The sequence below is a fragment of the Gasterosteus aculeatus genome, chromosome 16 (assembly GCF_964276395.1).
Source record: "Gasterosteus aculeatus chromosome 16, fGasAcu3.hap1.1, whole genome shotgun sequence".
In the NCBI taxonomy this organism is placed as follows: Eukaryota; Metazoa; Chordata; class Actinopteri; order Perciformes; family Gasterosteidae; genus Gasterosteus; species Gasterosteus aculeatus.
Window position 1 is genome coordinate 10739549 of NC_135704.1, and position 19226 is coordinate 10758774.

The 19226-nt window shown below is 45.6% G+C and overlaps 2 protein-coding genes across 5 annotated transcripts; one reads left to right on the forward strand and one right to left on the reverse strand.

The window, feature by feature from the left end:
* Window positions 1-20: 20 nt before the first annotated feature.
* On the forward strand, window positions 21-2607 carry LOC120834405 (uncharacterized). The gene is made up of 2 exons (XM_040202382.2): window positions 21-2101; window positions 2205-2607. Exons 1-2 carry the CDS (start codon window positions 533-535, stop codon window positions 2361-2363), a joined length of 1728 nt encoding a protein of 575 aa, XP_040058316.2. The 5' UTR covers window positions 21-532; the 3' UTR covers window positions 2364-2607.
* A 198-nt stretch (window positions 2608-2805) lies between these two features.
* itga6a (integrin, alpha 6a) lies at window positions 2806-16943 on the reverse strand. Of its 4 annotated transcripts, XM_040202374.2 has the most exons (26): window positions 16615-16943; window positions 11120-11244; window positions 10929-11008; window positions 10563-10824; window positions 10323-10454; window positions 9578-9791; window positions 9215-9408; window positions 9037-9131; window positions 8567-8694; window positions 8390-8479; window positions 8243-8304; window positions 7987-8156; window positions 7359-7502; window positions 7139-7254; window positions 6861-7023; window positions 6569-6655; window positions 6379-6458; window positions 6214-6291; window positions 6034-6136; window positions 5780-5947; window positions 5585-5674; window positions 5079-5186; window positions 4887-4985; window positions 4679-4804; window positions 4057-4182; window positions 2806-3566 (listed from the first exon to the last, which is right to left on the reverse strand). In XM_040202374.2, the coding sequence occupies exons 1-25, from the start codon at window positions 16806-16808 to the stop codon at window positions 4075-4077; spliced, it is 3216 nt and encodes a 1071-aa protein (XP_040058308.2). In that variant the 5' UTR covers window positions 16809-16943; the 3' UTR covers window positions 2806-3566; window positions 4057-4074. The 4 variants fall into 4 exon arrangements, with proteins under 4 accessions (XP_040058308.2, XP_040058307.2, XP_040058306.2 ...); XM_040202373.2 differs by lacking the exon at window positions 4057-4182 and having other exon boundaries at window positions 5585-5671; XM_040202372.2 differs by lacking the exon at window positions 4057-4182.
* Between the last annotated feature and the right edge of the window lie 2283 nt (window positions 16944-19226).

A 19226-nucleotide genomic window follows, 5' to 3' on the forward strand; every position in this document is an offset into this window, starting at 1 on the left:
TTGTAGACTCAGTACTCTTTGGGAAAAAGGGAGTGAAAGTCTCCCTCCGCTCATTTTTTCAGGCAGCGAATTTTACCATAACAATTTGAGTGCGTTCACGACTTTAATTGGACATCAGCGCCGTCAATCATACCAAGAGAGGCGGGCGTTGTGCCTCGGCAGACCTGACATGGGGCTAAATCGCCCGGCTGTGGTCCTAACCGTCACTTCCTGTAGCCGTCTACAGAAATGCCTGTTTAATAAAGTGCGAAACAGCGGGCCACGTTTTGCGAAGGATGTTTTGTTAACTTTTTAGCCGCCGTTTGGGTCGACGTAACGTTTCCAAACCCGCTATCGTCTCTATTAACAGCCAACGCCTGGAAAGCCGTGGTAACGGAGAAACTGTTTCCTCGGTTACGTCGCTCGAAGCAGCTCGTATTTGTGACCCGCCAAAAGCCGCACACAAGTCCAGCGAGGAAGTGACCATTTTGTGAGTTATCGTTAGCTGTTTTTGATACAGCTTCGTACTGAAGTTCTCTTCCGGCAAACGAAAATGAGTGGCGGTTTCAACTTTGGGCAAGCCAGCACGGGCTTCTCTTTCGGAGCTCCGAAGCCCGCGGCCCCGGGCCCCGGCACGGGCTTCGGGATGACTGGCGCCGTACCTCCCGCCTCTGGAGGGGGCTTCGCCTTTGGCACTCCCACTCAGGCCCCCGCCGCCCCCAACCCGGCCGGATCCTTCAGCTTTGGTACCCCAGCAAAGAGCACAGCAGCCGTAGGGGGCTTCTCCTTCGGGACCCCCACCAACACGTTTGGCATGGCCGCCCCTCAAGCCGCCGCGGCGCCAGCGGCATCGGCGCCACAAGGGCTGACTTTAGGCACCGCGGCGGCTCCAGCTGCGGGGTCTGGGTTCACTCTGGGATCGGGTCTGTCAGCCCAGACTGCCGCTCCTGCGGGAGGGGGCCTGGCCTTTGGCACGCCGTCTCAAGCTCAACCCCAACTCGCGGTTCAACCCCAACCCGCGGCACCGCCGACGGCCGCGGTGACTGCGACCACCGGAGCGGGCGGCCTCTCATTCGGAGCGTTCAGCTTCGGGGCGACCAAGGTCCAGGCGACCGCCCCGGCGGCCCCCATGGCTGCGCCTACTGCTGCCCAGGGAGGGGGCTTCAGCTTCGGCACCGGTGCTCCGTCCACCCTCGGCATGAGCATGCAGCCGCAGCCAGCACCCGCTGCCGCGGTCGCGCCAAGTCAGGGTGGAGGATTCGCCTTTGGGATCAAGCCCTCGTCCACCCCGGCGCCTCCCGTATCCACCCAGGCAGCCACAGCCCCCGGCGCGTCCCTCTTCGCTTCACCAATCCCCACCGCTGCCGCTTCCGCCGCCGCTGCGGCCGCCGCCACCGCCGCTGCCGCCACAGTTACCGCCTCTTCAACAGGTGCGGGCTTTACTTTGGGTGTAGCCCCGACTTTAGCAGCAAGCACCGCTGCCGCAACCACTGCAGCCCCCGGTGGAGGTCTGTCCTTTATGCTCAAACCCCTGGGGGCAGCGACCTCCGCCCCGGCCCCTGCCCCCACCGCCACGGTAGCAGCAACAGGGGCCGCGACGGCCTTCTCGCTGGGGCTCAAATCCTCGACCGCTTCAGGTATCGCGACAGCTTCTGCAGCCTCGACGATCTCCGCAACCGCTGCTCCTCCAGTGATGACCTACGCCCAGCTCGAGGGTCTCATTAACAAGTGGAGTTTGGAGCTGGAGGACCAGGAGAGGCATTTCTTGCAGCAGGCCACCCAGGTGAACGCGTGGGACCGCATGCTGGTGGAGAACGGGGAGAAGATCACATCCCTGCACAAGGAGATGGAGAAGGTGAAGCTGGACCAGAGGCGGCTGAACCAGGAGCTGGACTTCATCCTGTCCCAACAGAAGGAGCTGGAGGACCTGCTGTGCCCGCTGGAGGAGTCTGTGAAGGAGCAGAGTGGAACCATCTACATGCAGAACGCGGACGAGGAACGCGAAAGGACGTACAAGCTGGCGGAGAACGTGGACGCCCAGCTGAAGAGGATGTCGCAGGACCTGAAGGAGATCATCGAGCACCTGAACACGTCCAGCGGCCCGGCCGATACCAGTGACCCGGTAAGACCAGGCTCAATTCAAGTGGAACCTTTTTTGGGGGGGGAGGAGTTTGCATATATTGTCTCGCATTTAAATTAACGTTTACATCTTTTTCGTTTTTCAGCTTCAGCAGATCTGTAAAATTCTCAACACCCACATGGATTCACTTCAGTGGATCGATCAGAACTCTGTTCTCCTGCAGAGAAGAGTGGAAGAAGTGTCTAAATTGTGTGACAACCAGCGCAAAGAGCAGGAGAAAACCTTTCGTCTGACATTTGACTGATCTGCAATGAATTTGTTCATGTGTATATTGACTAAAGAGGGAAGTATTTTTTAGTGGGTTTAGATATTTTAAATGCAAAAACAACAAACGTACACAATTCCTGTTATTCAGCTCAGCCGTTTGGTTGCATAAAGCCTGATCTTTCCATTGCAATAGCGTTGATATAGAGTGGTGACGCAATCGATCTGTTCCCATGTAAATGCTGCTGTGGTTCTAAATAATATGATTAAATGCATAAAATAGTTACGGCTTCACTTTTTTGGATAGCAAATAAGATTCAGACATGAATGTTTAACTGCAGAGGTAGAACTTTGTGATTTAGCTTCTCTTCTGTAAACTGATTATCTTTTTGACTGACTGAGCAAACAATTCAACGAAACTGATGATTGTACCTTTTTGTTTGAGATTATACTACTATTGGTAATGAAAGGAAATTGTAGCATTCATTGTTTAAACCTTTTTATTACACATCAAGTCATTAACATTCAATTCATCTCTAAAACTTAACATTGCATTTTCTATTCAGCGTCTTTCCCGTGGACTACACGGAACAAAAGATCTTTCTCAGTGTTCACCTAACGTACAGTGGTTGCTACCTTAATGAGGTAACGGATGTGGAAAAAGACATTTATGCACCTTGAATAATTGTTGAAATGATAATGTACCTACATGTCAACCCAATGGGACAGATCCATACTCCTGACCTAGAAGCACCTTCCTTGCATAGAAACGGTGACGCTGTACGTTAATCCTAACCGGAAAAAAAACTCTTTGGCTGCATGAAATTATTTTCTTATCAAAAAATAAATATACAGTGTGCAGAAGTATTTAAATATTTACAAAACTTACAAAAAACATGTAATGTATTCAGTGTAAACAATTCAAAGACAACTGATTCTCCCTAAAAAGGAACATTACTGATGTTCTCCAGGTGAAGAAGAAAAAGTCCTTCCAGTTTGTGGCTTGAGACTGATGCAGGTAACCTGCTTAAAACCGCTTAAAGCAGTTTGCAAAAAATCATTTCACCCGTAAGACGAGTCACGAGTAACTTTCACTGTCCATCCAATTCGTCATCCACGGCTTCTTATCAAGGAGATCAAGCTTGACTTTTCCATCCTGGTGCTCGGGGGAGTCCTTTCTGATCCGCACCGCGTGGTAACTTGGGACGCTGTCGTCTCGTTTGGAGCGTTTAAAGAATCCGCACTGAGAAAGGGAGATTACATTATTAAAATCTGATAGAAACATTCAGGTGCACTAAACAGCAAGAGGAGACAGATGCGTGTTGAGCATGCGTAGCGTTTTTTTTTTAATGGGACGCTTCAAACAGCCAAGCAGTAACAATGTCAGCGAAGGCACCTGCAGAGCGGAACAATTACCTAGAGATTAAAGAAACATACGTATGACGCCTGTTGGTAGGAAAATACAAAGATTCTTAGGGGTCAATATTCAGAGACACATATTGCATGAATAGCAGAAGCCTTGCGCACTTCATTAAGAAAATATGAATATAATTGTAAATATTTTTTGTGTGTTTAATGTAAATGTCATCGTCTTCGTCCGCTAAGTACAATATGTGTCTGATTGAATATTTCTGCACCGAGTCTGCTGGTAAAGCGAGGTCATTAGTCACAGCGGGGGGAGCGCGCGGGGCAGGGGGGGGGGGGTCACACTCCATGCTGACAGCTGCGTTTACCCCCGATCAGAGCAACGCTCAGGCCTCAGCAGAGAGCTTGTCTTTGTCAGAGGGCTGAACATGGATCTCTGCCTTCTGATACGCAGCATCGTATTGGTCTTGTGACGCCCTCTTGAAGAAACCGCACTGATGGGGGAGCAAGTGGTGGAGTGTTTAGAGGGACATGGTGGTTCAATAGCTAGAGGGATGTCGACCATCAATACACCAGAGAAAAAGCATTTTGTTGGCGCGGTACTTAATCGGGAGAGTCAAGGGTTGACGCTCAAATGTCATTGGACAAAAACTAAATGTTGCTTTGCTTATTTGCAGATAGACTGCAGAATATTTAAGTTACTCAATTAATTCCTTTGAGATTAAAGAAAAAATACATTTTATTTATTCAATAACTTTATTTATTAATAATAATTATAAAAATAATAATTAAAATATTCATGTATATTTATTTTGACCGTCCAAAATAAGTTATTTAACCTAATATGAGACCAAAGAAACACAAAATAATATAAGCTTGAAATATGTAACCGGCAAACAAAGGCTTCTTTAATCAGCTCTCGTGTCTCATGCAGTTCACAGGCTGCATCTTTTCTGATGTAACTTCAGCAGTTCAATGGCTGCATCTCACCTTCCAGAGCAGAAACACCAACAAAGCCAGGATCAGGATGCCTGCGAGCACGGCCACCAGTATGATCCACCAGGGAACTCCGGTGTGCTGCGCCACCGCCCCTTCAGGGGACACGGACACCGTCACCTGGAAAGAAAACAAGACACCAGGTGAGTTGCGACCAAGATTACACGTTGATAAGCTGTTAGGCAGCTGTGGAGGTGCTTACGTCCGTGTGGGGAGTTCTCAGGATCATGTTTTTAGCCTGAGTATGGAGGACGAGGGAGGCCTTCACCACGATGTGCAAGTTTGGGGTGGAGGCGTAATCCTGTGTGAAAACAAAACAAATAAGCCGAGGTAAGACGGCTGCAGCAGATCCCTGACGAGACACAATGGAAGACATTAGAGGACGACGCGTCACCTCAATAAAGGTCGAGTTCCACAGACGGGATCTCAGTTCAAGTGATGTTCCGTCCATGCCCTGTAGGGGGCACTTGAGCACCACACATCTGATCTCACCGTCACATGTCTGAGGAGGAGAGAGTCCGTTACCCATCAGAGTAAATCGACACCGTGATGAACTGCGTTGGAGGACATTTTATTATTATTTTATCTGTAAAATGTAAAGTTGGTTTGTAAAAACAATCTTTAACTAGAGCCCAACAGTCAAAACCTCAAATTTATTAGAATTTAATTGAAAACATTTGAAAGGACAACCAGCTAATTTATACACAAACATGGAGCCAGATACTTTTGTTTTTAGATAATTGCCAATGCGTATTCTGTCAGTCAGCTGCACCCGTAAGCTCATAATGTTTCATATGCAAAAATCTTGCAAATAAACTACAGGCATGAACATAACTCCTAATACTGCTTGAGCAAATGTAGTTGGCTTCCTCTCACTTAATACTACATACATAGACTCACCAAAACCTTCTTCTTGTCTGACATTGACGACATTCTGCCAACAGTTATTCTTTCTCCAATTTCACGCCTTGTTCTGGACGTGGAGGCCTCCTGGAAGAATAATTCTTCCCATTAATTCAAAGTGGAACCAAGCGGACTTCAGGCCAGTGCGTATTTCACCTGGAGTGCATGGCAGTAGAGGTTTAGAAATGCTACCTGGACGTGTTTGAGGGAGCTGATTTCAGACTCGGGAGAGCAGCGGACGTCCTCGGGTCCTGCAGCGGTGATCTTCACCAGGTACAGGAGCCATTTACCGTCTTTGCTCCATTTGGGCCACTGGATGTGAAGTGAAGCTTTGACAGAAGACTTCCACAAATTGTGTATCTGAAGGAGAAATCAGCATGGCGTGAATTCAAAGACTGTGACAGCAGTGAATTAAAAAAAATCAAAGGCTGGAGGAACGAACTAACTCTGAATGTATAAGTTATCAAGCTTCCAATCTCCTCCTCTGTCTTCATGGCACTTTCCCCTTTCACGACACCCCCGAAGGAAACCTGGTTAGAACTGGCTTCTCTGGTGAGGAAAAGGCAAACGATTAGTTTACACGCCGCTGGAGTTACTGTAGTCAACCATTAGTTGAACACACTTACCCGCTGACCGACAACGGCAATTCAATGATTACTTTAGCCTTCACTTTAACGGGGACAATGTCTTCTTGCACACTTGTACTGCAAGAAAAGAAAATACACCAATGAAGTGCATTCATTTAATTGATGTTGATGTAAACTTATCTGGAAATACAGTTCAATACTTACGTTTGGAGCTGCAGGTTGATGTCGATCTCGTTGGTGTGGAGCGTCATACCCACAGTGCTCAGGATGATGTAAAATGTAGCCTGGTGCAAAAAAGAAGGGGGGGAAATCCCATCTCTCACATTTGAAATACAGCTATGCGGTTCAACCCCTCAACTATGTGTGAGGATAAACATGGGAAACTGATCTGTACCTTTGAGTCTCTCTTGAAAGGATTTCCCAGCTCACATTCAGCTTGAGAGCCGTTCAGATTGGCCGTACAGATGATCGGCTTTTCCAGCTGGGAAACAACATGTTGTACAACGAAAGTGAAAGATCACACAACCAGTCAGTCAGCATGTGGAGGAGACGGTCATTTTGTTATTTCACTAGCTAATGCTTTTCAATTGTCCGTAACTACAATATTAGCTGGATTCACATCCTCATACTCATCGCTAAAGGTGGGTGAAATGTTCGAGTCTGTCTCCCTCCCTGTTTTTTTTTACCGTTCTGTCATGTGAGCGCACTCCAGAATAAGACAGCGTGTCCGGGAACGTCCCCAGCAGCTTCGCCTCGTAAGCATCATCATCATTCATGTTGCTGACCGTCACTCGCAGAGCCAAGTCCTTCCTCTCGTAACTCAGATGGAAAACTGGAAAGTTGTTATTCCTGCAAGTAGACAAACGTGAGCAGTCGCCTCAGGTGGATTCTTGTAGAAGACAAAGACCTCGATGAGCAGTGGAACTCCTCTATAACCGTGATTGATAGATCAGGTTCTACTCACACGGGCAGTGGGGAGTACACGTCCAGGTTGCTTTGTTTGTAGTACAGCTTGTACTCCATCTTCAGGTTGCTCCGGCAAACATGATCCCTTCCACATCCCTCTTTCACAAAGTTCACCTGCAGCAGCAGCAACAACAAACAACAACAACAACAACAGAAGCATGTAAGACTTTTCCCCGCTGTGCACCTTTCGTCATTGACCTATAAAAATAGACGTTCACCTGAATGACGTCTTTGCTTGGTTGAGAGGAGTCTAAGATGGGCATCAGCTGCGAGAGGCCGTTCCTCGCCTTCTGTCGTTTAGTCCCGGCGATGTCTGCAGACACCTCGATGGGGACGCTGCGCATCTTGTCCTTAATGTTGTCCTGTGCGAATCAGACACCGTAGAACGGCGCATGCTGCTTATCTGTGCAGTTCTAGAGGTCTTTTTGACAAGGAAAACCTCTCTAGGTTTATACTTAATCTGCGATGGGAGTCACAGCTGGCTCCTGATTGGCTCTCCTCAGTGCTGCCTGGGACGCTCGTCATACGCAAAGTGACATTTGTTTATTTCCTAAAGCATTAAGTCAAAAGCTCAAGCTAAAACGTGTATTTTACTGTCAAATTGGATTAAAATCAGCAAACAACTGAGAGGCTCAAATTGGATGATGTCTATTGAACTGCTTGGGACAGTTAATTGATTTTTAAATAAAATGGACTATTCATTATCCGCTGATCAAATAATTGATAAATCAGCTTTTTAATATGTTAGGTTTTAAAGAAGCTAAGGAAGTGGCTTTTTTTCACATGCTAGAAGCTTGCAACTCCAAAAACGACTCGATATTGCATATTGTTGTATATTTGCCTCACTTTTAGTTTGGCTGTTATCTTGATGCAGGACTTCTGGTTTTGGCCGCGGAGATCCAAGGTGCCATTTAACTGGAAGTCTGTTTCCGTGCGGGATTTGTTGAGGAACATCACCCTGGAGGTCAGCCCGTGTTTCCTGCGATCTCCGTCCGCCTCGATGGAGTAGCCGATAGCTGCAGAGAAGACGGAGGTGTAAAGAATAAAGAACCTTTCTTTCCTTTTTGGAAAGAAGATTTTATTTTCTCAGCATGTGACTCACTCAGTCTGGGGTTGTAAGATGCGGTGTTTGATTCCCAGGTGAAGCACGCGTCCACCGTGAAGCTATTGACAGGACACGGTTTGGTCTTTAACAAGGACGGAGGACAATTTGACCAGAAGGTCTGTTGAAATGCAACAATGTTCCTACCAAATGCTTTGACCGCAGGTTTTCGCTGTGAGGTCGATTTCCTTTGGAGATATTTTGACATCTCTCCTGATGCTGATGACGGGCCGTGACCTGAGGAAAGTTACATTTAAGAATGTTAAATGAAGTTGTGGCACAAATCAATAGTGTTTAAACAGACTTATAAAGGGTAACGATTACCTGTAGATCAGAGCTGTGTCCGACAGGGAGCCCACAGCCACATCTGGATACGAGTTACTGTCCAAGTCCATGTTCCCTGCCAGAGAATATCCAAAGAGTCGCGTGTTGTGCGCTTTTCCTGAAAGGATCTGTAATTAATGGGAAAAAAGACTTACGCTTATGAAACAACACAACGTTGCAGTGTTAAATTAAGTGTCAGGAGCCAAAACGCGTTAGAGGCTTAAGTACTTCTCCACTAATGACGTGTTTAATAGATCATCACAGGCAGAAGCTGTTATTGTGAGTATTCGCCCACAGGACGTTTCAGACAAATCAAAGTCTTGAACAATTGCCAAAGTTTCAGAGCCACTTTGGGCCGGCGGACACAGACAAATGATCAGCTTTCAAACCCTGGGGATGAAGTATGTGATCCTGTGTTAATAGGAACATCTTGATTACGGCCACTTGAAAGAAAGCTCCACAAAGCTGACCTGTGCAGGGCCGGTTGTGATTCCCTGTGCAGAGCCGTGGTATATGAAGACTTTCCCTGCACCGCCGTCATCATAAGGAGCTCCAATGGCGATGTCTGCGTGAGAGAGAAACCCGTTCATGTGACAAGAGACTGATGAGAGAAACACAAACAACCTACAAAATGTTACTGCAAATAACCTTCGTATGAGTCTTGATTGACGTCTCCGATGTTTTCCACTGCCAGTCCGAACATGGAGTCCTTGGTCCCATTTAGCCGAACGGGTGTGATTTTATCCCACCTGCCTGCCTGGTTGATGTAGACGTAAGCAGCTCCTCCAACGTCTCCGTCCTTCATGTAGAACTGAGGGGCTCCCACAACTATGTCTTGCCATCTGAGTCAAAGAAGGGAGGTCGTTATTTCCAAATATCATGCAGAAAATGAGATAAAAGATAAAGTCAGTACAATAAAGTCATCGTCAAGGCTAAAAACAGGAAGCTTCTCCGATAACATGAATGATCTGTTTACTAAAGCAGAATAAGAGATGGTGAAAGCCTGCGTACCCATCACCGTTCAAGTCGACCACGGTCACGTCGTAGCCGAACGAGGACGCGAGTCCCGGGCCGTGCAGCGTGTGCTCCACCAACAGCCTGGAGGAGGCTTCGCTCTCCTTCTTCAGCAGGACCACAGCTCCGCTGTGATTGGCTCTGGGCGCTCCAGCCACCACCGTCAGGCCTCGGCCCCTTGTGATGCCGTGTCCCGAGTCGAGGGAGAATCCTGAAGTGTGGGACAGCGGCGTGAATTTCTTATTTTTACACCGAAGAGAAGCGTGATTTTTAACCCTCCGGTTTCTCCCTCATTTGGAACAGTGAGGAGTTCAGAGGGCAGACGGATTAATAATGTAATCCCTGTAATATGCAGTCGCCCTGACAAACCACTTGGAGTCACTATTGTAGCATCAGTGACTGAAGAGGATGTTTTCTGCAGTGGTTGCAAAGCGGTTTCCGTCATGCCAGTGTTTACCGGCCGGAAATCTAATCAACTGGTGGCAATTCTGGGGAAACTCCTAAAAAAAGACCTTTTTTACAACAATCCAAACACAGTGAACTGCTCTAGCAGCAAAACCACAACTAATGACCTAATGACATTAATAATGGCTCCAATCCAGCAGTTACTACACTGCCACAGTTGACTTATTCCATTAGTTACCTGCTCCGAGAACCGTCTATTCAACTTTCTCCTGCCTCTGATCATCTCTCTTCAGCAGTAACATACGGTGCATCAGTGAAAGTCAAAGCGGAAACGCACCCAGGTAGCTGTTGGCGGGTACGGGCACGAGCTCCGGGCTCAAGAGATGCTCATCTCCGACTTCATACGGGCCGTCATCGTACACCCCCATCTCTATCAAAGTGTTGTTCTTTTGCTCCACTCGAACGATGCCTGCAGATCCCCGCAAAAAAAAATATTAAATGACTTATTTTAACAGAACGAGGACCTTTATTCTCTCAGTAAATGGCCACTCTGTGAATGTGTGCGTTAGTTAGTGACCTTTCCAGTTGTACGCTCCCGGTGCTCCAAACACCACGTAATGGTAGTCCTTGGTAAAGGTGGCAGCCAAACCTTGTTGGCAAGATCCGAACATCTCGTGGCCTCTGGGTCTGCCCTTGCAGAAGTTCCAGTTACCTCCGTCCTCGTCGGAGAGCGAGTCGATGGTCAGGTCCTGGCTCAGAACGTAACAGCGCCCCGTGATGTCCCGGGACTCCAGAGGCGTGTTCACAAACGAGCGCCTCTGATAGCGATGGGCACAAGTCTGAAATTGCAAAACGTACACCTGAGTTTAACTCACAGGCGATAAGAGCAGAGCTGGAATGAATGCGAATGGGAACGTTGGGGCGGGTGGTCGGTTTCACTCACGACAATCTTTCCCCCGGGTCCCTGGCTCTGAACCGTCACCCCCATCCACTGATTCTCCTTGTTCTCAACGCGTACGTCCTCTTTCAAAGGTTTGGTAACACAAGCAAAGTATGTCAGCATTTATATAGTCATACATAGGCACTCAAGCGGAAACACTACCGCGTATACAGACAGACAGACAGACAACTCACCTTCACTATCAAATTCAATACGCTCACAATGGGGAGACTGAGTCATTTCACATTTATAAAGGCCTCCTGTGATGTTGGCTGTCTGTTTCCCCAAAGCTCTGGCTCTCGGTGCTCCAATCAACAGCCTGGAGAAGAAAACAATATTAAAGAAGCAAAGATGTATTGATAGCTACTGAGTTTTTCTGACGTAGATTTCTGCTACACCTTCAGTGAGTCATTCTCTGCTTTCTTTTGTTTGTTCTAAAACCAACTACGACAGTATGACGGTTCCAACATTTATTCTGGCTTTTGACATGAAAAGCTCCTTAACTCCTTAATTCTGAATCGTCAGCTATGCGGAAAAACTGTCAAGAAAATGTATATCAAACAGACAATTGACAATACAGGCTGTTTCAGATTGAGAACGTTGCCATGCTGCAAGGGTCTCTATAATTATCAGTATCAGTGGGAGTGATGAACAGAAGGGCCTGATGGTTCAAGCCGTGTCACATCCCCTCCTCCTATCGTTCTCGCTCTCTGTTTCCTGTCTGTCAACGTCAAAATGAGACAAAATGACAAAAGAAATATATAGAAAGTAGATCACAAGTGAAATTTTATCTTGCCACATGTTGCCCACATTGGTTAATTTCCAGTTAGTTTACAGTGTTTAATATATATACAAACTGCTATACTCATAAACCGACATTACCCTCTCCTAAAGTCTCTGTGCTCTCCCTCCCCACAGGATTCTGTGGATGGTGGTTCTATCTGATGGTGGTTGCCCCTGCAGTGGTCCTGCTGTGCGCCTGGCTTACTACTCACAATTACTTGAATCATTTCTGTCATAGGAATTGCATGTATTATACATTGTTCATTCTGTACACATGGCATCCATTGTAGTCTGTCCATCCCGGGAGTGGGATCCCTCCTCTGACGTTCTCCCTAAGGTTTCTTCCCTTTTTTCCCTCTTGTAAGGGTTTTTTCACTTTTTGGGGAGTTTTTCCTGTGCCGATGGTGGGTTTCGGGGCAGAGGATGTCGTATGTGTACAGACTGTCAAGCCCTCTGAGGCAAATTTGTAATTTGCGATTCTGGGCTATACAAAATAAAATGACTTGACTTGACTTGCTCACACATTAATTATGTCTGTAGCATGAATTTGGGAGACTTTGCCACACCAGTGTCTCTAAATGTCATCAACTGGCTCGTCATGGCGGCGCTAACCGGCTCCCTTAGCCGGTATAATGTTTACCATATTTACCGTTTTATATTAGCGTTATATTAATTAAGACCCCTGAAATGTTTTGAGTTCATCCTACTTACAGAGTAATGGACAGGGAAAATCCCAAAACAAGTCATTTCAATTTTTTTACCACTTAGTTCAGAGTTTTGTAGTTGCACCTTTTTGATTTCCTGGACAACTTGTTGTTTATCTCGTCAGCAGCCTTTTCATGTACTGCAGATACACAGTTCCCATGAAAATTGAGACATGTTCGCCACTCGCTTTTCTTTGTAACTACTTAAACAAGTGGGTTCTGGACAGCGAGAACCCACGTAATTAATTATCATGCATATCAATTGAAAAAATCGTACCTATATAACTAAACTTTAACAAACCATTCGGAAATGTGACCCGAATGACTTGAAATCTCAATGTTCTGCCATTATCAAACCATAAGGACTCGTTACCTCAAATCAATTTTTCACCCAGAACCAAAATATAGTTTTCATTCTTTGTTTGAAGCTTCCTTTAATGTGAAGCTGAACATATTGCAAATAGTCACAGTGAGCAGCTAACTAGCACATGTGAGCCGACCAGCCTGCTTACTTTGTGCTTAGTAGGTATTTTCTCAATAGACTGAGAGCAAATCCTCTCCACCCTTTTCTCCCCCCTTTGACTCCACCCTTTGACTTCTTCCCCCAGTAACGTATCGATCCTTAGGACGCTAGCGTGGCCGTCCATCTGTTACACGAGGCCCCCCTGACTGACGACCAAATCCTGTCCTCAATCACAACCCAGTGTCATGTAAATGTAAACAACAGTCTTTACAAAGTTTAACACTTCGGCTTCTGAGCTGCACTAGTTCAGCCCCGAAGCAACTCGGGGAAACTTTTGACATTTGATTGGGTTGCATTGTATTTAAAGTAACAATCGATTAGTTAGATTAGTGAAATTAAATCGCAATTATTTTGATAGATTATCATTTGCTTTATAAGCAACAGCTTCTCAAATGTCCAAATGAAATGCTTTTCTTTGTCATATATGGTAGTAAACTTAATGTGTTTTGTCGAACACAATTAGCTGGAGAAATAAGTTGCCTGAAAGTTAAGAGAACTTCGGAGAGAAAGATTTTACTATTTTATGACAAAACCTCAAAAAATGATTAATCAAGATAATCAGAAATCAATTGTTAGTTCTCAGTTGTTTAATTGATCGTTTTGGCCTCATTCAACTCATTCAAGATTTCCTTATCAAGTCATTTCTTCTTCTTTTGATGCTGAGATGTGCGCACATCTTTTACCGGTTTTACAGATCTGTTGATGAAAGTCAATAATCGTTAGTCGACTAAATGGATCTTGTGAATTTCACAGGTGTTTTGTGCAGGAAAACAGCAGATTTGTGAAGAGACAGTAACACAGGTGAAAAAAACTCAACAGAACAGCTTCTCTGAAAAGTGACAGTTTGCAGAATTTAGCAAGTAGCTGAGGGGCAACATTGACACTTACGTGCAACACGCCCGATAGCAGAAGTCTTTCACTTTGAATAAAAAGACAAAATGTCAAAACTTTTTGAAGCAGAAATTTGTGATGTTTATTTGTGACGCCAATATGAGGATGAGTTAGAAACTCGGTCTAAAACATCACACTGTCCTGACAGCGGTGGGATGTAATTCTTTACAGCCCCGGTGCAGCGTGAGGCCGCGTCCCATCATGCAGCGTGTCTTCCAGTGCAGTGCAGATACTGGTGTGGGTTTACCGAGTGGTCCCACTGGTGTTTGTTAACAGATGTGCTGCCGTGCTCTCACAGCTGTGCACTCCAAGGCACAAGGACCGCCGCAGCTGTTTCAGTCTCACACACACACACTGTGATTGCTGCTGATCTTTGATTGGCTGGGACCAGATCACAGAAGCAACATGAATATTCACTACGCATGCAGACTAACTTTAAGTGAAGAATCAAGTTTAAAACAAAAGACATTTCAATGTGTTTTGAAGTGGAATGTCTCGACTGATGATTCGCTGATGCTTTTGATCTATCGGGTTACATATGCACAGATGGCGTGCACGCATGTCCTGCCAAATGTCTTTTTCCTCCAGAGGATTTTATATCCACATGATTAACCCAACGCATTATTTATGGAGGAGGCATTCAGTTGCTCTTTTGCACATCGTTCATATCTCATGTTGTAGAAATGCGTCTCCTTCTTTCTTAAACCCAATCACGAACCAATAATAACGCCATGAACACCATGAAAAGCGGGGTTTTGTTTTCAAGGAACCCATTAGAGGAACAACATGGAGCGGGTGTTAATGTGTTAATACACACAGTTGAGTTTTACAGCCGCTCGTCATCAACAGAAATATCTTTGATTGAGAAGAAACGGGAAGAAGCAGACGTGTGTGTGACGCATCGCTGGCTTCAGTGTGCCTCACAAGTAAGTCGGGCCTCTCATTCCTTCCTCCCGTGTGCTCTGCTGAGCTTTCCCTCGACTCGGCCGCTCGAAAGGATCACGCGGGGTTTTGGAGCTGAGTGGGGAGAGCCGCTTTCAGCCATAATGTGCAGCGTTTTTATACAGTAACTCAATGTGTTTTTAACCAGGATGTGAAAGCAAAAGACAGTTAGGAGAATTATAACTAGCCACTACTAGTAGCTCGACTAGTATTTACATCTTTGTTGACCTTCTTTGGGTTGGTTGAAGCTGTTGTTGCCTATAAATTGTACAGATTGATCATGTAGGAAAGGATTAGTAGTTAAGTTGTATGTTTGGAAGTCCGTCCAAGTAAGCGAGGTGAATCTTCACTCTCCTCTTACTTTCGTGGCTGAAAAGCAAATATCAGGCCAGTGTCACTTTTCACGCTTTTCTTTGTCCAACAAATATGACTTTCTTTTAACACATGTCGCCCCCGACGAATGTTAAAGGGCCTGTTTTCAGGAAGCAGGCCTTGCCTGGAAGAATCCTTTTTAAACAAAAAATAAAGAAATGACAGCTTCGGGCCATTTTGACAACCACACCTCCTCACACCACGAGCCGGCCGTGCGTAAAGGTCAAAACACTTGTTAGATAAAATTCCACAAGTTAAGCCAAACCAATAAGATATCTCCCCACGTCCTGTTATCAGGGCTCCTGATCCGAGCTCTCTGCTTCTCAACATGCTGCTGCAGGTCCCGGCGCCTGCTGCATGCAGCCCGATGCTGGTCACCCCCCCCCCCCTCTCTCCTCACGCCAGACCCCCGATACCCCTGTGTGGGAGGATGATCAGGCTTACTGCAAGTGTTTCGTGCCCCCTCGGGGCAGGCCGAGGGGAGCTATTCGCTGTATTGCACACAGGAAGGCGTAATCTGAAATCCTGTGAAGGCTTGCACCCAATTTATTGGGTTTGTGCACGGATGAAACGTGCGACAGTTGAGGACGATGTGCGTCACTCGATCGGTCGGCTTGCCCTTAACGCTGCCTGAAGTTGTCCATTCTCAGTACTTTTCTTCAAAGAAACTTGCTGGGTCCTCACTGTTTTACAGAGAACCCCAGCAAGCACCACTCAGACAGTAAAGAAAATTCAAATGTAACACGCCTATCTAAATGTAACACGCCTATCTAAATGTAACATGTCTATCTAAATGTAACATGTCTATCTTGGGCTGAAACAAACCATTTGATTATTTCCTCTTATTTTTACGAGTGGACATTGTGTCAGGAACTTAACTGAAAGCTCGTTTTACAAACAGTCAAAAAAGTGTTGTTCCATTTACGATCTTATCAAAGAGTTGAAACAGGAAATCTCACCCCTCGTCTTTACACTAAAACGATCAATCGATTATCCAAACAGAACAACAACTGATTAATCGACCAACAGTTGCAGCTCTCCTCTCAGTTTGACCTTACAGGCACATTTGCATCTCAGTTGTAACCATTGTTTATCCACCTGTTGTGTGCAGCCTCTTTAACATCTTATATCCAGAGCCCCATGGGGAGACTGCTATTGAGAATAGGAACAAAAAAAGCGAGAGGAAACACTGCGGGTGCTGGTGGAGAATGACTGCAGTCATTTGTACAGGTCGCATCACAAGCAGAGGATGGAAATCAGTTAGTTTTAAAAAGTCAGAATCCCTCATATACAATATGACACATACACAGGATATTCTTATTCAGACTAGGAAATTAGGATAAGGATCTCGCAGTTGAAGTTAAGACTTCTGTCAGTAATCTACGGGAATCTCCCGCGTCAGGTGCACGTTTTACCCGCAGAGGGAAGCCAACGGAGACAACAGTAAAGGCGCAAAGGGAAAGACACCACTCACATTCTCTTATCCGGGTTGAGTTGCCGGTGCATGGCGAGGGAGAACCCGAACAGACTCCCCGGCTCTCCGTCCTTCCTGATGACATGACCGGTGTCCAGGTTGAACGCGAGCACCAAAGTCGGCTCCAGAAAAAGAGAATAGAATAAAAGTGCAACGCACACGGCGGCGGGTCTTCCCGGCTGCGGCAGCGGCATTTTGGCGCTGTCCAGGTGAGCGCAGTAGTCCCAAAGGTCTCGAGCCGCTGACCCCGCTGCTCCTCTGCGCGCTGCCCGGTGCCTTCTGGCCGGGAGACGGCCGCTGGTCGAGCTGCGCGCTGCGGCTCCACAGCGCCCCCTGCGGCCACCGGCAGCCACTGCTGCTGAGGGGAGTAACGTTTTTATAATATGTGTTTGTTTGCATTTTGACAAAATGACTACATCAAAATCTGATTTTAACTGGATGTTTATAGTATACGTTTATCGTATAACCATTTCAAAAACATGTTTTCTCATTTCCGCTCTAAAGAGTTAAACAAAATAGATTATAACCAAACTTTGTATTTTTACATAATAAAGTAGCTTCTATAATTTCTATATTCATACGGGCAATGATCTGTCAAACATTATTGACTTGTTATATAAAAGAAGACAAATAACAGCCAAGGTCACACTAACTCAAGTTGTTTTGCTATATTTGGTTAAACTGCTGAAACTGTTTCACCAATTAACCTCCCAGATTCAGCCAGACAAGCTGTAGAAGGTCACCGAAAGGCTGAACTATCTTTGGAGAGGTCAGAATTTCAGTGCATGTCATGATTTATAGGAAAAACCCTTATTCAACATGGCCTCTGATTTGGGGGTTGATCATCCATTCATGAATGAATAAAATATTAACGTAAACCCTCACAACACCTGCTAACCGGACCCTGTGAATAAATAAGTCATAACTATACTAAAAGGCTTCATAGTTTTGTGTTTATGAAACATGTGAGAGATGTCAAAAGCATTATTTGATGGGCTTTCCCAAAGTGCTCCTTAAAGATCATCTCCATTGTTACTAAAAATATGGCATTTACAAGCTTTGAGGTTTCCATCCACCAGCTGCAGCTATGAGCATAAAACAGCGTCATTGTTTCGCCCACTCATTTTTCTGCATGTGTGAAGTTTGAATCTGTCTGGCCTACAAACCCTCAGCAGAACACAACACAATGCAGGCATTGTTGAAGTTAAGAAGTATGTGCGTGTGTGTGTTTGTGTGTGTTTTGGCAGGCAGACAGTGGGGTGATGGTCTCGACCACATTCCTAATTGCAGCAAATGACTTGGGAGCTTCTGGTGTGAGATATGTGAATGGCATCTCTGTAGCTGTGGGTTTGGTGACAGATGCGTTAGATGCATCATCGCGAGCCTCTTCACGGATGTAAGCTCTCCGTTGACCCTTTTTCCCCCGGCTGAGGAAAGTTAATTCCTCATTGATAGAGAATCGTCCCCATATTCACACAACCAGGCTTCCCCGTCTCTGTCGGGTATCAGAGTCTTAACTTTAAGCACAGTTGTTACTGTCAATGTGTGTATTGGTATAGCGGTATTATTATTATTTATTTCATGGGTTCCTTCGGCTCTTGTTTTTTATACTAAAGCGACACTTTTCAATTGACGGTTCACTGTTGAAATGATATTCCTCACTGTAATTATACATCAAATAGGCTGCAATTAACACTGGTTTGCATGTGGTTGATAGCGCCAAATAAATCATTGGTAAAGAACAACAAAATGTGTTTTTGAACTTGCTTGCTCAGTGCGGTCTGTGTGTGTCCCTGTGAGCTAAAAGGTGTGTTGCTGCCTTTTCCTGGTTTCACCCAACCACACAATCAGCACTTTCATGTCCCCTTTGGCCCTGGGTGGTAACACGAGCTGCAGGAGAAGGTAAAGCTGCCGGGTCTCGTATTGTCTCGGGTCAGTGGGAATAGAGACACCGGAGATTCGCTGCAGGTTCAACAGGTGGACTTCTGCAGGTGACGAGGCCTTTCTTCACAGATTAGCGGCACTTTTAGGTGCAGAATGAGCGCTGACTTTGTGGGTAATGGATTTGATTCCTTCTCTAGTGACACCTACATATTCCATTTTGGCTTTGTCATATTCTTGGAGAATGTTTTTATTCAAACGTTTTAATGTCACATTTCTGTAGTTTTCCTGTTCATTCTAAACTACGTTTTCCACAATATCACCGTGTTGAAAATGTATCTTTCTATGGAAATAATTGTATTTGCAGAAAGGCTTGTAATACATAAGCATGCAGTCATCAGCCTCAGCCTGCAGAGGGTTGTTTCTGAACATTATGTAGCTGGACAAGAAGCCATTTAAACAAAATCTCCGATCCCTTACATTTAATTTGCTAACATAGGTTTTTATCCAACTTTGTTGAGATGAGAAATGGTTCATCAATACTAAAGGTTGGATGACAAAACCTTGTCCTAATGCTAGAATTGTAAGTTAGATTTTCTGAGACTCAAAGTCTGTTCAACTTTTTTTTACAGTAAAAAAAGTTTTACAGTAATGCATTCAACATTAAGGACTCCAAACCCAACAGTTATCAGAGGGGCGAGGAAACATTCCCAAGATGCACAGTTGTCACA